The sequence below is a fragment of the Taudactylus pleione genome, unplaced genomic scaffold (assembly GCF_031769625.1).
Source record: "Taudactylus pleione unplaced genomic scaffold, aTauple2 ptg000190l, whole genome shotgun sequence".
NCBI classification, from domain to species: Eukaryota; Metazoa; Chordata; class Amphibia; order Anura; family Myobatrachidae; genus Taudactylus; species Taudactylus pleione.
Genome location: NW_028284592.1, coordinates 913,181 through 931,764, shown reverse-complemented (window position 1 = coordinate 931,764; position 18,584 = coordinate 913,181). Strand labels below are relative to the sequence as shown.

Genomic DNA, 18,584 nt, shown 5'->3' with positions numbered 1-18,584 from the left:
TATCGCAGCACCATTCCCATCCACACTGCTCAGCAGTGCAATACTCGCACCATACCCAGTCACTCCACACCATACTCACCCGTTTTAACACAACAGTCGTTACCACCACATCTAGGTAGAGCGCACCTTAAAACCCCAATTCCAATTTGAACTGGAACGGTACTCCCGCACAAAGGTGCAGCACTTCGTACCAGAACACACCATCCCCTGGCTAACAAGCGCAGTTCTACCCCCCAGTTTCACATTACCTGTACAGAGGTCAACAGACTAACGAGCCTGAGGGCACTTGGTTGTCCCACCCTTGGAACCAGTTACAGTAGCAAACACAATATAGAACTACCTTTATTTTATTTTTTTTCCCCTCCTTTTATTAGAAAACTTGAAGTAAAGAATGGTGTTCTGTTATCATTATCAGAGCAAGTGTGGCTCTAATATCTTAATTCCCCAAGGGTTGATCATTTTGTTTGTCCAGAAATATTGCAAGTGTATATTTGGCAGTTTTATAGGTTGGAACAGAGTAGGGTCCTGTGCAGTACAGGCAGCAGCAGGATTGTGCATTATGGAGTGCTGCTTTGTAGTGGAATGTCGCAGCACAGAACATTCATACCAGTCACTAATGAGAGGAAGCCATTCTTTGTAAGGAAGGCTACAAGTGGCTTGGGTCAAGTTATAACTTTACTAGAACACCCCACTAAGCTCTACATATAATTTTCCTGGTTTCCTTTTTGCAAATTGCCCTAAATTTTGTGCTGAGACTCTGCTTCCAGAACAACAGCAAAGCACGTTTTTATTTTTCTATTCATTTAATCAGTTGCAAGGCGCTCTTCAATAATCCAAGTGTAGATTTATATTTAGTAATTGTTTTAACAGATTGGGCTTTTTAAAGCCAGAAACGTAGGAAAGAATAAAATAGACATGTTAGGAGCAGTGGCTGGTGTATTATGCCTAATTCTAGCTAGATCTCCAGTGCTGGAACCACACAAGTTTGGTCTCCTTGGCAAATAGCCATCTGTGAAAAGATTATACCTGTAGTATGTTTCTCCTGACATAAATAGTGTCAACATTTGTTTACTGTCATTTAGCAGTAACAGATGAGAAACTGTAACATAAAATGTAATGCTAGATTCACCAACTAGTAAAAAGGCTCCACGTGTTGTCATCCTATTGAGCTAATACAGTTTGCAGTGTTGTGCTATCTGGGAGGCCAAAAGAATGTACTGTAGTGCTACGATCACTATATGCTTAGTAACATAATATGCAACAAGCATCTACATAGTTTCAGTGCATACATGAAGGTAAAGTGGTTAGGAAACAAGCTTCATTATACAAAGATGTGGTGGATGGAGTGTTAAATAAACGGTTGTTCTGTGTTTTAGGGCCGTATTCAATTAGGTGCGAAAAGTCAAACTTTTCGCATGCCGGACTTTTCGCTGACATCACTGGTTTTCCATGCGGAAAGTATCGGGCGCGTCAGCCGCTTTTTGCCGTATTTAATTAGAAATCAGTGAAAGTGGCACCCGGCGAATTCAGACCAAGCAAAGTACTGTCATAAATGGGAAAAACACCCTGTACCCCCCCCCCCCGCCCCCTGAAAAGCTGCACTAACATAGGTGAGTCCTAGTGCACCTAATAAAGCTATTCTGGGTACTTTAGTGTTCTCAATTGCTTGCTATTAGTGTCTATGCTTAAGTGGTGAAGAATGGCATTAAGCAATATTTTGGGGTACATGAAAATGAGTGTTCACATATTTAAATGTTACTAATGTGAAGTTTTTTAAAAAAACACCTTCCGCAAGCACCTGCAATCCTAAAAACACCTGGCGCATACTTGGGGACCCCTCTGGAGTCTATTTCGATAGTTTTAAGTTTGTCCCCCAACTTTGGTCTTTTTCGCCCCCAAAATGAAAGTGCTTTTTTGGGGTGTTAAGTATTTTGTAAAATTTTTTTGACAGTTTACCTTTGGGGGGCTATCCCAACGGTGCTGAGTGATTTCCGGATCTCTGCACCCCAAAACCCCAATTCTGCACTTTTTTCGACTATGTTTAGGTGAAACTTTTTTTGCCGGGTTCATTGCATTGTTTCCACACCGGCGAAAAAGTCTCCACAATTGAATATAGGGATAAGTTTCCGCTGGCAAAATTACGTCATCGGTGAAACTTTTTTGTCGAAAACTGCTTTTCGCCGCTAATTTAATACGGCCCTAAATGTAATGCATTTTTCCCTAAGTTGTGTTTTCTGAATCTCTAAAGGCTCTACACAATAAACCATATTTGTAACAATATGGCCGATTCCGAAACATCAGATGGTCAGGCAGCAGAAAGTCCAGTATGTACGGACTGCCCAATATGTCGGCCCATCAGTGCTGGGATCGTCGGCGACATCGCTGGGTACACAATCGTTTAGTGTGTGCCCAGCTTTAGACACTAGCTTATGAATTCAGCTGTATCCACATCGCTCACTGGGAGTATATTATGGAGAACATTGGCCTCTTTTATGTGGCTTATGTACTCTTAAATGCAGGAAACGGCTTAAATGAAGTGTGGGCGATTGGGCTCTCCTGCGTTTTAATGTCTTTACCATTGAAATGCAATCTAGAATGACAATCATTCTAGCTTTGTCCATCAGGTGGAGGTCACAGCTACTGCATAAGAGGTCATTGTTTTACCTAGTATCTATAAACCAATTAAAGTGATGAATAGTAGGGTCTAAAGTTATCCCCTCAACCAGGAAAAGCTTTTGTCATTTTATTTATGCTCCATCACTAAAATAATGAAATTGAATCCTCTTTATCCTTTGTGCCTGAATTTTGTCTGGATGATAGACTCCTTCCAGTAGACTGAATCAGGGCACAAAAGTAGTCAGGCCTGGCTGTTCCTCCTGCATGACCCAAATTATTTTCATACCGTGAAGAGATTTATGATTGATTTTGAAAGTGCAAGTTGTTTTCTCATTTTGAACACCTGATTTTTTTAATATTTTAAAATAACCTATTAAGGGCTTATATACAATGACATAAATGTTGTACTTCTCACTAGCTGGTTTAACGTGAGTGCCATGTATGGGTATCAAAACATTGTTTCCAATAACGCATATGCCAGATACTGACAAATATAGGGGCCAGACAAATTGTTAAACCTTTTTAAATGGTATCTATTAATAAATAGTAGACCAAATACATAGCCCCCACACCTTTACACACACAGTCGCTCCCTTTTACAGATCTTCCACCCCCTTCATTCAGTATTATTACCCTTTTCTATACACTGCTATCTCCAAATCAGTCCTCTTCTTCATACTCTTCTAAGCCACTGAAGTCTATCTCTATGCTCCCTCTCACTTCTCAATCCCATTCATCAGCAGTCTCCTTCTCATCATCAGTCTACTGTATGTAATCTTCTGTATCACATTTGTCCCTTTTTATTTTCCAATATATATTTTATTATATTTAGAACGACATATAATCACAGAGTAAGCAGTCCGGTGAACAGGGTAAATACACTCATAAAGGGAGCACGATACAGACCACCAGAAACCGTATAATAAAATAACCCCTTATACATACAAAAATATATGGATATAGCAGTACCATATACAAAATAACTCAGCAAAATATGAGAATCCAAATAAAGGGCATTAGACATCACAAGGGAGGGAAAAAAGGGAGAGGAAAAGGCAGTGGGGGGAGGGAATATAGCAAAGTGGGGGGAGGGAATATAGCAACAATTACCACATATAGTAAAAATACTAGCAACATACAGCTTATTTGAAAATAAAGACTATCCAAATAGTAAAGTATATTTAGGACAGTATATGTGGGGGTGTCCCATAATTATTTGCACATCGTAGCAAAGGTCGTAGAGGACTTAGTCTGGCCATGGGCCCCACACAAGAAAAAATACTTCATTTCTTTCAACCCCCAATAGGAGATCGTCCATGGCCATATAGAAGTCTAATCTATCAAACCATTCATGGATGGTAGGTGGGGAAACAGATCTCCAGTGAACAGGGATCACCCCCTTGGCGGCACTATTAAGATGCTTAAGTAGAGACTTTTATAGGCTGCTATAGAACCGGGAACTAGGTTCAATAACCAAAAGGAGGGATCAGTAGGTGTACCTCCGCCTAAAAGTATATCACATATAGAGAAAACTTTCTTCCAAAAGGGGTTTTATAATTGAGCAGTCCCACCATATATGTAATGGAGAACCTATCTCTTGACTACATCTCCAACAGCTATTAGACATGTTGGGGAACATATTCGCCAGGGTTAGAGGGCAGCAGTACCAACGGGACAGGACCTTAAATTGGGTTTCTATTACGGAGTAACTGACGGAACATGAGAAGGTAGTAACAAAAATCTTCTGCCAGTCCTTCGGATTTAATTGGAGTTGCAATTCACATTATCAATTCCCTGCAAATTTAGGCAGGGTTGAAAAAGAGTTCTCTATCAGGAGTTTACAGCCCTTGGAGAGAGAGTGCGTCGGGCGGGCAAGCGCCAGACACATTTCTTCAAAGGTGGTCAAAGGTCTGCCAACAGCCACTCGTAGGTCTCTGCACTGGTCAAAATGTTTTAACTGTAGGTAACGCCAAACCTCAGAGTCTGGCAAGGACCATGCTGTCTAATTCACAAAAGGGTAACACACCTGTACTTCCCACCAGCTGGCCCACATGCGCCACTCCCAGCTGAAACCATACTCTAAAACTAGTTGTTAATGTACCTGGGGGAAAGTCAGGGTTTTCACATTTGCCCCTTTTATCCTCCATGGCAATGCAGCTAATATTGGAGAAGGAGAGAGGTGCTGTGTGTTCTCCTTGAAGTGTGAAATGTACACATTAGTGGAGATTGTAGTTGTACAACTGATGCTACTGCTATGACAGGTATTCACTGTAGTATCTAAGCACATTGCCAAATGTGCCCTGACAGCATCAGTCATTTTATGTTAGGGTAGAGATCAGTCATTACATTATTAGCCTGTTATCGATTGGACCTATTTTATCTATTTAATTTAACCAAACTGAACTTTCATGCTATATATTGTTAGATTTTTGGGAGCACTTTCTGAAAAGCAGAATGCAAATACAAGAGGGTTTTTTTTTTACCTTCGTATAGTGCCAAATCTCAGTGAGGCCATAGTTGATGTAGCATAGTATGTTTCACTGTCAGTCCTTATTCACTGTCCTGGTACTTACAGCTGTGTCCAAACCTCAAATCATAAGCAAGCATGTGGTATTTATTGATAATACCTTTTAGATTTTAAGACTGTAAGCTATGTCCTTGCACAACCTTGGCCTGATCACCTGGTCAGGTTCACATGTCCCCAAGCGTGGATATCCTAAATACTATTTATCTTGACCTACTTTAAAGTTTCTTAAGGCCAAAGGTTACAAAACCTTTTACATTAATGAAACCAATTAGGATTGTCTGGTGCTGGGAAATTTTAGTCCTTTGTTTTGAAATGACATAAATAGCTGCTGTGTATTCTGTGCTCTGATATTGTTCAAATAATAACGTTATTGCAGGTGATGTAGGATATTCTCTACCTAGGACAGCAGTCCTTTAAAAATAGCTTCCGTTTGTATAAGTTTCCTGTAGAAATGTGTGACGTCCAAGCAGTGATCAGAGAAGTGGAGCTGCTGATGTGGCAGTGCAGGGTGAGCATTCCTCCCTGCTTCTGCTGGCAACACATACTTCTTGTTTAAAGGTCAGCAATTCAAACTGGAAAAAGAGCAACTTGGGAAATATACTAGTTTACAGAGAGGCAGAAGAATCCTGAGAACTTTCCCACACATATGTTTACACTGAGAACAAGGGACTATCTGAGATACTGGTAGAAGCACACAACATTGTTTGCGTTGTTCAATGAAGGAAGACAGAAAATACCTTCTATGCTGCTGATGCGGAGTTGGCCACATATGCATTAACAAAATGAAGCTTTAAAAAGCTGAACGTAACTGTAGCATATTTACATCCATATGCTGAAATGTAAAACGTATCCAGCTCTGCACCATTCGCATATGTGCTAGGTTTACATCAGGCATTTATATGCCACATGCTTACACCCAGTCAGGCCATAAGCATCGCAGAATTTTAACATTTGTTTTGAAAGTGAAAAAATCATTCATTATGAAGTGTACTTTAGATAAAAATCCTTGTTATATTCCTTGCATACTAGCTGAAACAGCAAAAAAAAAGGTAAATAGTGACAGTGTGTATAATTGATATTGCTACTGAATGCATATATACATCTCCATGCGGGTCGGCCCTATTTGCTACTCGGCCTATGTTAAACCCCCATTTCACCATCTAAGCTTAAGGAAATGCATGTGTCGGATCGGAATGTAGTCAGGACACCGGTGGGCACTATCCCGCCCGCCGATATCCCAACATGGGACTAAAGATAGGTGTCGGGATCCTGACACCTGGCTTACCGAACGAAGGTAATCCGGGTGTCTTAGCATGTAGCTGCAAGGGGGGAGGATTAACTTTATGGACCCCCGGGGGGGACATAGGGTTGGACACCACTATGGGGGGGTTAGGATGAGGCACCCCCCAGGAGGGTTAGATTTAGGGTGCGGGGGGGGGGGGTCAGGTTTAGGCAAGAACGGGGGGAGGTTAGGGTTAGGGGTGGGAGAGGTGAGGGTACCTAACTCCTGCTGTCGGAATTCCGACCAGTCTGCATTACATACCGATTCCTGTCAGATCTTCATGTGTATTGGCATATGCACTATAGATTTTGTTAATCAAGTAGGAGTTCGTCTCACTCGTCATCATCCCCTTTGTCTTATTTTTCCACTATATTGCTAGATTGTAAAAGTTAATGCAGTAACATTTGTAAACTGAAGGGATCATTAATAAACATAATTAGTTGCAAACTGTGCATTAAGCTTTAGCAACTTCTCATATAGATAAGTGAATTGCTGCTTGACATGTGGTTCAGTGCACATTTTGCAGTGTGGTCATACAAGAACTGTGTTCTGCTGTAGTTAAAGACCAAGTAGATGCTATTGGAATTATGCATCAAAGCCTGTCCGCACTTTGCTGACTGCTTTTATAAAGCTATTAAAAAAGAAAGAAAAAAGAAATCTTTAAGAAACTGCTAAGGCTTAAATAATTTGACTAGCCAGAATCATTGAGTCTAGAATGGGAAATAAAGGATAGGAAACTGAAGACTTGTATGTCATAGGCGATCATATTTAGTAATCTTTATAATGGGACTTTACTGAGTTTTTTCTTTTATTTATTGAAAGCTGCTTGAGGCTCAGGGGTATATTTACTAAAATGCAGGTTTTTAGAAGTGGAGTTGTTGCCCATAGCAACCAATAACATTTTAGCTATTATTTTCTAGAAGGTGCTAGATAAATAAGTAGAACCTGATTGGTTGCTATGGGCAACAACTCCACTCGTAAAAACTCACACTTTATAAAAAAAAAATATATGTTTAGTCTGAAGGGTAGATTTACTAAAGTTGTGAAAGCGATAGAAGATGTAATGGCCATATTTAACTTGTATTATTTAGGTATCCAGTAAAACTCTGTAGTTGATTAAAGTGCTTACAGGACAGAGACTGATGTGAAAGATTAAGGGCATGATTTGTACACAATCCGCATGCAATGCCAATGTTCACATAGTTGAGTGATTATTTGCAACTGTACTTGCATGAAAAGTTCAGAAAACCCCTATGGCGCTTGCATTACACACAGTGTACACGCAAAGATTCTGTTGCAATCGATTTCAAATGGTATCACTAAGGTGGCAGAAAAGTGATGGACTTTCCTGTGTAGACTCTAGTAGTGCGAGCAAAAATGGGCCATTCAGTGGGCGTATTATGGGAATGTCACAGGCTTATCACTGTAATTGGCTGCATTCCCAGGCGCTTGACTGCTCACATAGGAGGCCATACTCTACGGAGAAGTTGCACCTGTTTTGATTGTCCCATGGTATTACAGCATGCATGGGTGGTAAAAGAGGGCATTTCAGTTTTTGCACATTCGGCCGCACAGATGTACACAAGGGGAATATTTTGTAGGAGATTTGCACAAACTCGCTGCGCTGTGTACTTTTGCATGCAACATAAAATAAGTCTCTAACTGTCCTCTGTAAAGCTCTGTGTATCGTTGGAGATATATAAAGTTTAATCATAAGAATACTAATTTCGGGTGCTTTTATGGTACTCCCAACATGGGTCTGCTCTACAGGTAGTTAGTTAATTTAGCCGACCTGATAACCTGCACTTTTGGATTGCGGAATTAAAGTAGAATTATGTGAAATGTCTTTCTCAAGGGCTTCAACTGCAGTCACTACAGCAGTATTGTTAATGTCCGTACAGTGTTTGGAGTAATGTATAGCCTACTCTGAACAAAGGATATTAAGGGGGAGAATTCAATTGTTTGCACCAGCGGCTGTCATTGATGAGCTGCTCCGTTTGGGTGTACGTAAGCGTCAGCATTTCTGCTCGCACCCACTTTGTGTATTTGGGCACTACAAGGGCGCTTAATTAATGTGTGAGCTAAACAATTGAATTGCTCCAACAGGCACCCATTAATTATCATGGTGCACAAAGCAATTGATTTTCCCCCTAGAGGTAATTTCTATTTCCAAATTTAGGCACTAGGGCTTCCAGGCCTTTTGCTTTTAAAACTGTTCTAAAACAATATACTGCATTAAATGGTTTTTTTTGTTTTATTTTTCATTTGTGTGCATTAACAAATACCACCGGATGTAAATGGTCAAAAGTCCATTTGATGTACTCCTGACATTTACTGTACACTCTCCTTGTAACTACAAAGCAAACCAGATTCCAATGTGCACAAATATCGCAAACGTTCGATTTCACTTCCCAATCTCCTTTCACATCTCTTATATATAAAATTCATTGGTCTGTTTTGTTTATTGTTCAGTTAGTGACAACGCAACAATGTGGCAGAGCGGCAAATCTTTCATATAATATTCATTGGTCAGTCTGTCTGTTTGTTTGCTTGTCTGTCCGTTTATGCCGTTTTATTCGGACATTCCTGCACTAATTGAGATGAAACCAACGTGAGGTGGTCCAGTTGGATCCTGGCCAGGTTTTAGGGGGGTTAGATTCCCGGTTGGACCTCCCTTTTGTTTATGCTGTGTATAACTTTGACCCGGGGAGCCTGTTCTAAACCTGTAACTGGATGGATTTGAACAAAAACAAAAACTTCAGTGTGGTAGTATTGGATCCCAGAAGACATACTAGGGGGTTGAGGTCCCGGTTCGACCTCCCGTTGGTGTATGCTGGCCAGAACTTTGACCAAAGGAACGTTGGGCAGAGCTTGAACCCGGGGAGCCTGTTCGGGCCTTCCACTGGATGGATTTGGATGAAAATTTCAGTGTGGGGTGATATTTGGTCTGGTATGCCTAATGGAGTGGTTGGGGTTCCAGTCAGACCTGACAGTGGAGTGCACTGGGCAGAACTTTGACCCGGGGAGCCTGTTCTAAGCCTTCCACTGGATGAATTTGGATGAAAACTTCAGAGTGGTATCATTGAATCCCAGAAGACATATTAGGGGTTTGAGGTTCCGGTCGGACCTCCCGTTGGTGTATGCTGGGCAGAACTTTGACCCGGGGAGCCTATTCTGGGCCTTCCACTGGATGGATTTGGACAACATCACATAATAAAACTTAACTTAAAGCGTTAAACCTGGGCAACGCCGGGTGCTTCAGCTAGTAATGTATATCTTCATTTGAGTTAGAACTGCTTAATATTAAAAGAAAGTGTTGGGGGTTTTTTTTACCCTGGTTTTTTTTTTATTAACAATTATATTTTTATGTATATGCTATATCATTTTATTATCATTCATGTTTGACCAATTTTGAACATTTTATTTTATTTTCCTTCATGTGCTTTGCCTGACTCTGTGGTCTTTAGTAGATTGCTGAATTGATAGGGAAATGTTTTTTTTCTTGAGACAACAGTATGAGACGGTACTTGTAATCTGTATACAGTGAATCACATATTGTGATTATTATTATTGTTATATTCTGTTAAGTTGCATGTATTAGAACATTACAGAAGATAGTTGAATGTCACCAACAGCATTTTAGAATCATAGGTTGGAATTCATTTGTTTTGGGCACCGTGACAATTAATTGGTGGCCATTGAAGCAATTCTTTACTGAAATGGTAAAAAATTTGGTTTAAAGCAACTTCCCAATTTCAATATGATGCAAATTGTGTTTGTTTCTGATTGCTACTTTCTCTTTTCATATTGAATCACTTTTCATATCTCTCTTCATACTAAATAATTTTGCTTATGTGTTTGAAATGTTATGTTTTTCCATAATAATCTTGAAAGTTTGCAATGAATGTTATATTTTGACCATTTAGTAATATGACCACTTGAATTTGTACAGTATCAACTGCTCCGACATTGATTACCATGAAATGTGTTGTAAAAGGCCAAACTAGAATTTGTATATCAAAGATGTACCACATCTATTTCATTGACCGGAACGATGGTAAAATTCTATACATCTCGCATCACTAAGCTTGGGTATACGATTTTGGTTGACACTAGAGCAGATCAGCTGGAAAACTATTCTGTAACGTTATGTAATTGTAAATATTACAAGACCATGTAATTCTGTGCTCTGCTGTCTATAGTTTACAGTAGCTATACTTGTATATATAAATAACTAAATGCTGAAGAAGTATTGAGCTAAAGTTTCTCTCTAATCTCTTTTTATATTCCCAGGGCTTCAGTCAAGACTTGCGTAGCCTTTTAAATCAATACAATTCTATTGTATCTTGCATTATCTGTTAATGTCAGCTGTTCTAATGCATTATCACGGCTACATCCATGCTGATGAGGGAATTTATATAGCATCAGCCAGTAAACCAATATAAATAGAACATTTTCCTGTATCCGACTATACAGCCTGAGCAATGCTTAGCTAGCCATAAGGCAAATGTAAAGATATACTTCTATACAGAATTGCAGTATGACTTATGTCAGTCGATTTTTTTTTAAATCTATATATATATTTTTTTTTCTTTGCCCTTGCCAACATGTTACCATTCATTTCACTATTGTGCAGTACATCACCCATTTGACCAGTTAAGAGCATTCATTTGTCTGACTGTAATGCAGTGCCCATTTGACTATAATGGTAACTCCTTCAGACACACAGTAGGTAGGGACTGTCTGCTTTGCTCATATTGTTATAAATGTGCTGTCCAAGCTTTTCCATAGAGGGATGCTGAAGTGTAGAAAATCGATTATCTCTACAATAGCACCTGTCAATGAATGGGATGTATTAGGCAGCAGATGAACACTCGGTTCTTGACGTTGATATGTTGGAAGCAGGAAAAATGGGCAAGAGTAAGGATCTGAGCTACTCTGACAAGGGCCAAATTCTGATGTCTCGACGAGAGGGTCAGAGCATCTCAAAAATGGCAGGTCTTGTGGGGTGTTCGCTTACCTGTTGGAGAGATGCCACCATGATGCAGGATGGGAAGAAAGAAAGCCTGCAGAGGAAGTGTGAGGCTCTGAGCAATGTTCTGCTGGGAAACCTTGGGTCCTTGCATTCATATGGATGTTACTTTGATACTTACCACCTACCTAACCATTGTTGCAAACAAACTACACCTCTTCTTGGCAACGGTATTCCCTGATAGCAATGGCCTCTTTCAGCAGGCTAAAGCACCCTGTCACACTGCAAAAATTGGCCAGGATTGGTTTGAGGGACATGACAAAGAGTTCAAGGTGTTGACTTGGCCTCCGATTTCCTCAGATCTCAATCGAGCATCTGTGGATGTGCTGGAGAATAAGGGCCTGATTCGGAGCCGGACGCTCTGAACGAGCGCCCGCTCTGAATCAGGGCGTGTTTTTTTTGGTGCGTCTTCCTGGACGCTCGCATAGCTGTGGGTTACCACCCACAGCTTATGCAAGCGTCCATGATGATGGTCGCGATGGTCAAGACCATCGCGACCATCGGGCTTGCGACGAGACCCTGCGGTAGGGTCTCGCTGCCGCAAGCCCTGGAGTGATTTGGGCTCTATCAGAGCCAAAATCACTCCCACTGACATCACTAGTGATGTCAGTGGGGCCGGACCCAGACGGTAGACGTTCCCATGGGAACGCCTCCGTCTGGGCAGCCACGCCCCGGCACGCCCACCAAAGGGGGCGTGCTGTCACTTACCATCGACAGCACGCCCCCTTTGGTGCGGGACCCCGAGCGACGGGTTCCCAGTCGCTCGCCGGGTCTCGCGCATGCGCAGGACGGAGCAGTCTCCGTCGTGCGCATGCGCAGGACGGAGCAGTCTCCGTCGTGCGCATGCGCAGGACGGAGCAGCCTCCGTCGTGCGCATGCGCATTTGGGTACCATTGACCCGCTTGCGAGCGTCCTGCGCTCGCGAGCGGGTCTGAATGAGACCCTAAGTCCGAGCCATGGAGGCCCCATCTCTTATATTACAGGAATTACAGAATCTGCTACTAGCATCTTGGTGTTAGATACCACAGGACACCTTCAGGGATCTTGTGGAGTCCATGCCTCAACGGGTCAGAGCTGTTTTGATGGCACGAGTGGACCTACATGTGGTTTTACTATTATGGCGGATCAGTGTCTGGTAAAATTTTGTGTTTATTGGACAAGCACAAAAATCCAAAAAAATACAACATCAATGTCCTACATTTATACTAGCAGAGCCCATGTGTTTGCTATAAAATATATGATGGTATACTTCCATTCATATTGATAGAACGCCCACCCTCAGTGACAACCAGTTTGTAATAGTTGTAAATTCTTTGCGAAGTTCACTTTTTACATATATTTTGATATGTTTAGAAAATTCATTTGCAGTGCTTTACTGATACTATTTAAATTTATTTTTTTTCTTGGGGGCGCTTGTTAGCTTTTCAAATTCACAGGGATTTTTTTGTTTTTGTTTTTCTTCACTCTGGGGTACATAAATGTATAGTACTATACAGAGTAAAGGCTATCGTTGGCGTTCGATAATCGTTTGAACCTAATTAGAAAATCGTTGGTTGTTTAGACATCTATCATCGTACAAATATGTTGTACAACATGATGATATCATCAAGTTCAACATGTTTGGAGATGATTGATGTGCGTTCAGTGAAGGCACATTACAGACAGGCAAACGACTGCACGATTACAATGTCGTAATCGTGCAGTCTTTTGCCTGTCGTCTAGTGGATGTGTGCCTTTTTAAGGTGTGATTTATTTTCATGCAAAAAAATAGGATTGCAAATAACTTATTAAAATTTTCATAAACAAAAAAATAGCTTTAGCTCCTGAAAGATGTGTTTAAACCTTGTAAAATTATATATACATTACTCTCTAGACTTCTTGCTTGCAGAACAAGGATGTTGACAATGTTAACTTATCAACCATCTGTTAGAGCAGGCCTGGCCAACCTATGGCTCTCCAGCTGTTGTGAAACTACAAGTTCTAGCATACCCTCCCTGTAATCAGCTGGTAAAGCATGCTGGAACTTGTAGTTGCCCAACAGCTGGAGAGCCACAGGTTGGCCGGGCTGTGTTAGATCTTAGTACACTTTGGAGGGAATTCAATTCTTGGTGGTGATAGGCTTTTCACATGTCCGAGAATTGAATGTACAGCAACATCATACATTTTCCAGCATACCTCTGCTGGATTTGCAATGTTTCTGTCCATGTTTTGCCAGAGTTCTGACTGAACTTCACGGACATTAACGAAAATCGAATTCCTTTAATTGGTAGTCCCACTGAATAAAAACAGCTACGAAAAACAGTTTTATAGATTTGAAGGTACAGTATATCTGAAATTAACTGAAATTCCTATCTTTTTTTCCCCTTTTAAACAGAGGAAGCCCCCATGGAAAGACGATACCTCATTACAAGGAGGAACAATGTGCTCCAGCATTAAACTTAGAAAGCAAAAAAGTTCTGGATTTACAGGCTCCAATAACAAGGTATTGTTAGTGTATTTACAAGCATACATGAATACTGACCGATCTAATGATTATTACACAGTAGTATTAAAAACTGTATAATTTTTGTTTTTTATTTCCTAAGATTTGCCTAATTTATGGATTAATTAGTTGCTGCCTTTAGTGTAGAAAATGGCTCTATGTATAAGCGTGTAACTTAGTTTTCTTTTCTGTAGCATCCAGTCCATGATGGAAGACTTGCTGGTGGCCACAGAGGATTGTCTAATTCACCTTATCCACTGGGAAAGCATGACAAATGGCAGAAAAGCCATCAATCTGGCTTCAATACCGTTTTCTGTTGACTTTCAGCCATCCAGAGGTATAGTGACAAGTGTGCTTTAAAGCACATATGACTGATCCAGTATAATGTTTGGGTTTGGCACAAGCTGTATAGGAATATAGCTCTCTTGTTCTATGCTCAAGGACAAGGACCTCTCCCCAGTCATGTAACACTTTCCCTGCCCTCAGTAGCATATGTAATTCCAGTTGGCATTTAGGGTCCTATTTTCATGGTAAGTTTTCATTGAAATTATTCAGAAACTAGTTTTGTAGTCCCCGTTATTCTCAATGGGGACTATGATGTGACCCCTATGTAACAAACACCGAAAACTTTGTTTACGCCATCCTCAGATGGTGTAAACTGTTTTATGCCAATGGAGCCATTCTCGCATGAGGGATCTTTTGATTCAAAATGCATAGGCCCCTTAGTCTGCATACAACTTGTTTACTGCTTGATCTGTTTGCTTATGTGATATGAAATTTAAATTAATAAAAACACAATTAAACTTCACTAATTATAAGCCTAAGAGCGCTATTCAATTGTTTCACCCTTCTACGCGCCCGACAGTAGCTATTCAATTGTTGCTCCTGTCAGGCGCGATCAGCTGCCGGCGCACCATTTCAACTCGCGCCCCCAGGGGGGTGCAAGATGAAATTAGCAAAAAGTAATCTGTTTGGGCGCCCAAATGGCACTTTTCGCTATCGCACCCAGCACTTTGGTCGGGGGTAGCTGTTTCACGCTGCAAAACCCAACCTCTATGGACGCGATAACAGGCATCAATTGAATAGCGCCCCGCGATCTCCTGTCACTTTAGAGGGGAGATCGGGCACTCTAAAACAATTGAATACCGCCCTAAGTATCTTATTTGCATATCCTCATGCCATTGATTGGACAGCGATTTGTGATTGCAAAATTTTATTGACTTTGCATTCTCAACCTGTACTGATTTGTTTTTAAACCCCTCTGTCCATAACTAAGAAGTTAATTTTGTTATAGTAGGCAGGGCATCCGTGTTTGTTTTTGAACCTTACTGACTATTTCACATTTTATTGGCCCACTCACTGTAGATTTTACTATATACAGTTAGGGGATGTTCAAAGGTCAACACATGGCCAGTATTAAAACTGAAGACTAAGCTTGTTCAGAAGATCTCCAGTCATTTCCGTGTTCAATTAAATGAAAGTTTACATATGACAAGCATGCAGACGTTGATTAGTGTACTGGCCATAACCTATGTCATTGTGTTCTTTTCCAGCAGGTTCCTTCTTGGATTTTGGAGATGTGCATATCCGGGACATGGAGTACTGTGTCACTCTTGATGGTTTTGCTGTTGTGTTCCATGATGGCCGTGTTGGTTTCATCACTCCTGTATCAAGTCACCTCACAGCCGATGTAAGAACCCAGTTGCAAAATGGGCTGATGATTGTTTGTGATAGTGTCTGTAACCAACAGTTTGACAACACTCACTGAGTTCACTTTTACACCACAAAGTAAAGTGCAAACTTCATGGTATAATTTTACATTTTGGAAAGCCCCAGCTGGCCATATATGTATTGCATGCATGTGAGGTTATGTTCCTTTGCACAATGCTGTGATTTTATTTTTTTTTTATTTTTTAAAAGAGGAACTCCATTCATTTAATCACACAATAGTTTTAGTTGTTTGTTATTTTTTTAGTTTAATAATGCTCCATGTGGTATACCAGTAACAATTGTGACTTTGTTACACAACAGCAGGTTTGTGGTATAGACTGATGCATATCGCTATGATCTCCCTTTCTCCTATTCACTATTGATTTTTTTTATACTGCAAAAACAACAGTGTGGTGTTACTGCAGCAACTTGAACAATAGATGTGTTTGAGTTACTAGCCAGCCTGCTTTCTTTGTGGTTTCTGAATCTCCAATGTCTGTTGTTGATTTCTAAAATATTTGTTTGCTGCAATCTATTAATACAAGTTTTCAAATAGCTCACATTTTTTTGTGTATAGCAATTGTTTCTATGTTGACAGCAGATCCATGGTGTTTGGGCTCAAGATGTTGCTGATGGAACTTGCGTGGCTGTAAACAATAAATACAGATTAATGGCGTTTGGATGTGCCACGTAAGTATTATATTGTCACACCTACAGAAACATGGTCTGGAGCGCCAAACTTCTATCCTTAAGCTTTACATAAGCTTGAGATAAGTTATCCTCAGGGTGAAATTATTTCTCATGAATGAAATCAGATTTTGGCCATGTCCCTAAAAAGACAGGATAGCAGTAGATCATTTAATAAGACTAAGACAAGTATCCTATTAGCAGCGCTGCTGATGGATTGTACTGTACTATTTTTCTCAAACATATTAAAGACCACTTCTGTCCAAATAAGAGTTTGGCAAAATAATATAATATGCCATTATAGTTACCCCATGCTGCCGCTTCCCCACAAATAAACTGCATTATTACCCCATTCTGCTGCTACCCACTGCACTGCAATAATTATCAGTTACCACATGACAGCTGTCGCACATTATGCTGCAATATATTTTACCCATCCTGCTGTCATAGTTTACATGTATTTTGCTACAATCTCATGACTTAAAAAACTTTAAACCGTAATGAAATCATGTATTGCACAGATTTAATAACCTTAAGATTCAAATGGTCTAGATAGAATTTATATAAATTATATTTGCCATTTATGACGGAGTCATGTACACAGTTGTAAAAAAGAGGAATCTAGGCTAATGGATGGCGTACCGACTGCACATATGAAACTACAACTTTTGATTTTTTAAATTAATGGCCCCAGAAAGGGATTTATTAGTAGTCTGGTACCACTTGCTACCAGGCCAGGAGATGATCAATTCTGGGTTGTATTCCCATTTCATAAGTGGAACTCTTTGCTGATGGACTTAATCAGAATTTGTCATCTGATTAACAAATAACATGAGCATAACCTAATGTGCTTTTCTTCCCTCCCCTCATCACAGCGGATCTGTGCTTGTATATACAATAGATAACACAACTGGTGCTATGCAGCTTTCTCATAAATTGGAACTTACCCCAAAACAGTACCCAGGTAAGAACTGCTATTATGCAATACTTCAGTTAGTGACTAGGAAATAAATATTGGTTTCTCAATGAAATTCTTTTTTTTTTTTTTCTCAGTGAAACAATAAAATGTTGACATACTTTAACCCTTTGAATATAACCACACCAAGCACGGCTTTCCCTGACACTGTCGCATTTGATGCGACTATGTCAGATTTTCCCACCAGCGGCTGCTGGAAGGCAATCTTCCGGTAACCATCGGGCTCTGGAGGCACATTGCCGGCCCCTCGACTCCCCCCAATCTCCCTGTCCACTACCTTGCAGGCCACCTCACAGGTCAGCCGCGGCTGGCCACACAACACCCAACCACATTGACTCCCTGCAAACCGCTCCTCACCTCAGTCAGTCCCCTTCTCCCAGGCAGTGCCTCATCATATATCTCAGTAAAGCTTTTTTTTTTTTTTTTTTTTTAACTGTATAAAACTGTTTTTCCAGAATGTCCCCAGAAATCTTTATTTATTTATTTTTAATTCTTAAATTATGTAAATAGTACTTATAGCCCTGATTCAGTATAATTGTAGTATCAAATCTGCATATTTGTTAAAAAAAAAAATAATTATACTGAATAGTTTTAAATAGCTATTACTTACATAATTTGATAATAAAAAAAACTACAGTTTTGGGTACATTTTTGGAAAAAAATATTAGCCAGTTAAGTGGTTAATAAATACTGTGATTGGTGATAATCTAGAGAACTCTTCCTTCCCCAAAACATTGTTTGGTAAATCGTAAAATAAATAAAATAGCACTCTATAATGTAAATGTTTACTTTGGATGTAAACTTCAAAAAGAAATTGGCATGTTTATTATTCATGTATGTTTTTGATTACTAAAAATACCCTTATCTGCCGCAAACTAAAGATGAATAGTATATGTTGCTTATTGCATGTATTATATTTTTAATAATGTATCTGAACCTGCCACAGAATCTGTGCAATGTGTTTATTTAATCTGGTTGCATTAGATATTTGGAACAAGACTGGATCGGTGAAGCTGCTAAGGTGGTCACCTGATTACAGTGTTATCATGGTAACCTGGGAATGTGGTGGACTTTCCCTTTGGAGTGTATTTGGGGCACATCTGATTTGTACTCTTGGAGGAGACTTTGCGTAAGTAATCACATGCTGCTACTGTCTGCATAGCCATACCTGTGTTTATCCCCTAACCATATTGTCCTCGCAAGTACCCATTAATTGAAAGGAGAAATGTTCTCATGTGGAACTTATAATGCTTGTAATTTAGCACATACTGT

At 40.1% G+C, this 18,584-nt stretch overlaps 1 protein-coding gene across 3 annotated transcripts in view; it reads left to right on the top strand.

Annotated features, from left to right (window-relative positions):
- RIC1 (RIC1 partner of RAB6A GEF complex) overlaps positions 1-18,584 on the top strand; it is a 107,074-nt gene that overhangs the window by 39,640 nt on the left and 48,850 nt on the right. The window contains exons 4-9 of one of the 3 annotated variants that reach the window (XM_088476582.1): positions 13,832-13,939; positions 14,134-14,276; positions 15,496-15,629; positions 16,248-16,339; positions 17,212-17,300; positions 18,297-18,441. In XM_088476582.1, the coding sequence (XP_088332708.1) occupies positions 13,832-13,939; positions 14,134-14,276; positions 15,496-15,629; positions 16,248-16,339; positions 17,212-17,300; positions 18,297-18,441 (711 nt within the window). Of the gene's footprint in view, positions 1-13,831; positions 13,940-14,133; positions 14,277-15,492; positions 15,630-16,247; positions 16,340-17,211; positions 17,301-18,296; positions 18,442-18,584 lie in introns of all 3 variants that reach the window. The other 2 variants (XM_088476583.1, XM_088476581.1) reach the window with 2 other exon arrangements.